The sequence below is a fragment of the Silene latifolia genome, chromosome 3 (genome assembly GCF_048544455.1).
Source record: "Silene latifolia isolate original U9 population chromosome 3, ASM4854445v1, whole genome shotgun sequence".
Lineage (NCBI taxonomy): Eukaryota > Viridiplantae > Streptophyta > Magnoliopsida > Caryophyllales > Caryophyllaceae > Silene > Silene latifolia.
The window spans coordinates 88505458-88509806 of NC_133528.1; the positions used below are offsets into that span (position 1 = coordinate 88505458).

The 4349-nt window shown below is 44.6% G+C and overlaps 1 protein-coding gene across 1 annotated transcript; it reads left to right on the top strand.

Moving 5' to 3' along the window:
* Nucleotides 1–1263: 1263 nt before the first annotated feature.
* Nucleotides 1264–2837, top strand: LOC141649314 (uncharacterized). The gene is made up of 4 exons (XM_074458008.1): nucleotides 1264–1571; nucleotides 1695–1758; nucleotides 1867–2453; nucleotides 2516–2837. Exons 1-4 carry the CDS (start codon nucleotides 1264–1266, stop codon nucleotides 2835–2837), a joined length of 1281 nt encoding a protein of 426 aa, XP_074314109.1.
* The last annotated feature ends 1512 nt before the right edge of the window (nucleotides 2838–4349 follow it).

The window sequence follows — 4349 nt, forward strand, 5'->3', positions numbered from 1 at the left end:
ACCTCTATTTTACTCGTCCTTACATTAACAGCTAGTGCAATCCTTGGCAGGGTACCGTCCCTTCCCGTGGTCGCTTCCCACATTGGGTTTTCCACGTCGCCAAATCTCTTGTGTTAATTCTTATTTGCATCTTTATCTTTCATACTTAGCATTAATACGAACAATACAATCCACATATAATGCATAAAACCACTTTAACCTAATTTAACCTAATTCGGTAGAAAAATACCAAAACAGTTTGGCGCCCATCGTGGGGCATAGTGGTCGTCATCGTTAATTACTCAATACAGAATGGATGGAAGCAAACATACATCATTAGCATCATCAACCGGGTCAGGAAGTAGTCAGCCATTGATACCATCAAACCCCATCCAGAATCCAGCATCAGCGGCTCAAAGACAGGCACCCGGACACGCATCAAAAACCACACATGTGACAAAAGTCACCTTACCTCTCAAGACTCCTACTGTGGTGAGGCATTCCAAATCAGATAAGTGACCTGGAAGCTCGCGCCTCACCCCACCACCAAGCCCGACACAAACCCTGCTTAACGGCATGGATAATTTGCAGAAAGTGATGGAGAGCATGCGGGAAGACCAAAGAAAGGCATAAACTCAGGCGATAAAGAGAAACAGAGAACTCTAGGCACAGATAGACTTCCTGAAGCAGCAGGCAGTAGCACCAACAACCATTGAGGGTGAGAATCAGGCATCTGCAATGGAACCTGTGCAGGTAGCATCAAGAAGCCGGAGCCAACCGAGACAGATTCCGGCTGAACTGGTGACCAGGTTGGATCTGACAGAAGTATCAACAGGAAAAAGGATAGTCCCACACGGACTAGGATACCTCACACCGGATAGCTAGCAGCCTTCCAGCCATACAGAGATAGTACCAGGTAATATTCTGGCTAGTAACTTCGTTATAACTAACCAGACACTTGGTGCAGGATCTGTATGTAGTCCGCAAGTAAGCTGGCACCAAGGGATGCTTATTACATCAACCCCATTGGATAACACGCCGCACCAGAATCCCAGGGAACATTGGCCTGGAAGCAGTATCCAAAATCCACAGGTGGTAGACGGGCGTAGCATAGACTCAGGCGGCCTGACAAACAAACAATATCTACAGTTGAGGGAGATGATGAGCAGGGTCCCAGGGATGCCACCTCCACTCGAAAAAGCAGGGCCTGACAGCTATGTTGACTTACCATTCGTGGATGCAATATAAATTGTTGCCATGCTAAAGGGATTCAACAACCCAAACATGACTCTCTTTGACGGCACAGCGGACCCCTTTGATCACGTGAGCCAGTACAAACAAAAGATGATGACACTAACAGACATTCGGCATGTAAAGGAAGCCTGCATGTGTAAGGGGTTCAGATTTACATTATCAGAGGCAACACTTCGATGGCTCGTAAGTTTGCTTAACAGATCGATATCCACATTTACCGATCTGGTAAAAGCGTTCACTCAGCATTTTGTCAGCAGCCGGAAGCCACAATTGCACGCTGGTGACTTGTACCGGATCATTCAAGGCGCCAACGAGACCATTGAAGAATTCAACACCAGGTTCAATAACGAAAAGGTGGTAGTACGAGAGTGTGATGTGTCAACCGCGGTGGAAGTATTCAGAAGGGGCTTACACCACGAGTCATAATTATATAAGCATCTGACTATGCACCCTTTTCATAGCTTTGAGGCAGTGCAAGAAAAGGCAGCAGCAACAATCAGGCTTGAAGAAGACGTGCTAGCTAGAGTCAGTATAAAGAGCACGCTAAGCGTATCTAGCACATCGGCCACAAAGAATTCAAGCAGAAAGCAACCCATTGGAAAGAAAGAGTAGAGATACAAACCATATGGTTAGGGAATTAACAGAATTGGCAACAGAGAGGAGAATCAGCAGATCCCTACGCTGGCAGAGTACGGGTTCACAACCGGCGTCAGAGGAATCTTGAAGGCACTTAGGGAAATGGGAGATGGAGTAAGGTGGCCTAGGCCACGAGTAGAAGGGCAATCATGGCGAAAAGACAGCAAGAAAAAGTGCGAGTTCCATCGTCACATCGAACACACTACGGAGGATTACTACATTTTGCGCAGGGAGGTCAGGCGCATGTATGAGCAAGGAGAGCTGAGCCACCTATTACCACATGGGGGCAAGAAGCAAGACAAGGTGGGTTCCGCAAATCAGTCTAAGCCCACCACACCGCCTACATGCACCAAAATAATAAATGTGATAGCAGGCGGCTCAGACCTGAGCGGATTGATATATTCGGCGACAAAAAGACATGCTACCGAAAATAAGGGTGACAGGCTGGAAACCTCCTGCACAATCTCTCACAGCGACTTGCCTGCCGTAACCTTCGACGAGGGAGATGTCCATGACAGCCAGGAGCACCACGATGCACTTATCATAACACTATCAATGGCTAATTACACGGTAAGGAAGGTCTGGTAGATACTGGCAGCTCGGTCAATTTAGTCATGCTGAAAACCATAAAGAACATGGGATTCAGCGAGAAGGATTTGCAGAAGAAAACCATCCCGCTGGTAGGATTCAGTGGAGAAACAACTAATTTATTAGGGGAGATCGTGATCCCTACATATGCAGGAGGAATCAATAAACAAGTAAGATACTTAGTCATCGATGAGCCATCTACCTATAACGTTATCCTTGGAAGACCATGGCTGCATCTAATGGAAGCAGTCCCCTCAACTAATCATCAATGTGTAAAGTTCCCCACACCTTGGGGAGTGGAAAAAATATGGGGAGATCAGGAGGAAGCTAGGGGTTGCTATAAGAAAGCACTAAAATGTACAGCCAGCCCGCCAGCATAACAACTACAGAAGCAGCACGTCCAGGACGAATACATTGAACCTCCGGCCGAGGAGCTGGGCCAAATCAACCTGGACAAATTGCACCCAGAAAGAATAGTGCTAATAGGGCAGGATACATGGGTGACCTCAGGCAACACCTAATCAAATTATTTCAAACCAATATGGATTGTCTCGCATAGTCCCATGATGACATGATAGGGATATACCCATCTATCATAACACACAAGCTCAGCGTAGACCCAGGATGAGAGCCTATCTAGCAGAGACGAAGGAAATTTTCAGCTGTAAAGAATAAGGTGATCAACCAAGAGGTGGATAGCCTGCTAGCAGCGAACAAAATAAGAGAGGTAAAATATACAGAATGGCTATCAAATGTGGTAGTAGTGCCCAAGAAGAATGGAAAGTGTAGATTATGTGTGGACTTCAACGACCTCAACAAAGCATGTCCAAAAGATCCCTTCCCGTTGCCACACATTGACGCAATAGTGGACGCGATAGGTGGACACGAGATGTTAACATTCCTGGACTCCTGGAGTGGTTACAACTAATGAAGAGTGTCGTTGGGGCTCTCAATCAAACACATTTATAATTCTCAACAAACAACTAGTTAGCGGTTAAGTCGAGGTCGATCCATGGGATGGTGTGCTTTGGGTTCGAAGTCTATCTATCTCAATTTATGCTAGTGTCACAATTGATTTGGGTTTGTAGTTGTGTTCTAAACTAATACAAGCAACAAAGTAAAACAAGAAAGTAAAGGTGTAGATAAATAATAAAGGATTCTAGGATGTCATGGGGTCATATGGGATTCATGGGAGTTGATCATACAAATATGTTCTCAATTAAATAGCAAGCACTTATTCTTGTGATGGGATCGAGTTGGTGTATATCTTACAAAACCTAAGAAGGTTTGGGTTCCGAGCAATTTCTTCTTGCAATGGCTTCCTTCTCGTCATCCTTGCCTTTAAGCTTATGATCCTTCTATATACTCTTTATTCCTACATCCTTGGTCATCATTCTTTCCTCCTCTTTATACTAGTCCATCCAATATCATCAAAAAGCTTCTAATTATGCACGGGAGACGGGAATTTCCGCCTAATTGTCTTCTTTCCTACGAAACATACGAAATGCACTAGGAAAGCAAAATAGAAAACATTTGACGGATAAAATGGCTATGGAATGTTATAATAGTATGCAAAATAGGCTCAATTAGAGGACTAAATGTGCGCCAATAATAGTCACATTAAATATCCCCAAACCGAACCTTTACTCGTCCCGAGTAAAGAGGTGACTAAAACTACACCTTTATTTAAACTATCCTAGTAATATAACCGATATAAGACAATTAGCGGGTCTCACTCCGCCCCTTAAACTCACAACAAGACAACCATGAGGTAGGATGCCTTCTTGCAAGGCAAGGTGGGGCTTGCCAAAATGGCGACACATGCAATCATTAAAGCACACAAAATCAAGTAATAGATGCATCTATAAAAGGAATAACCACTTTCCTCATCT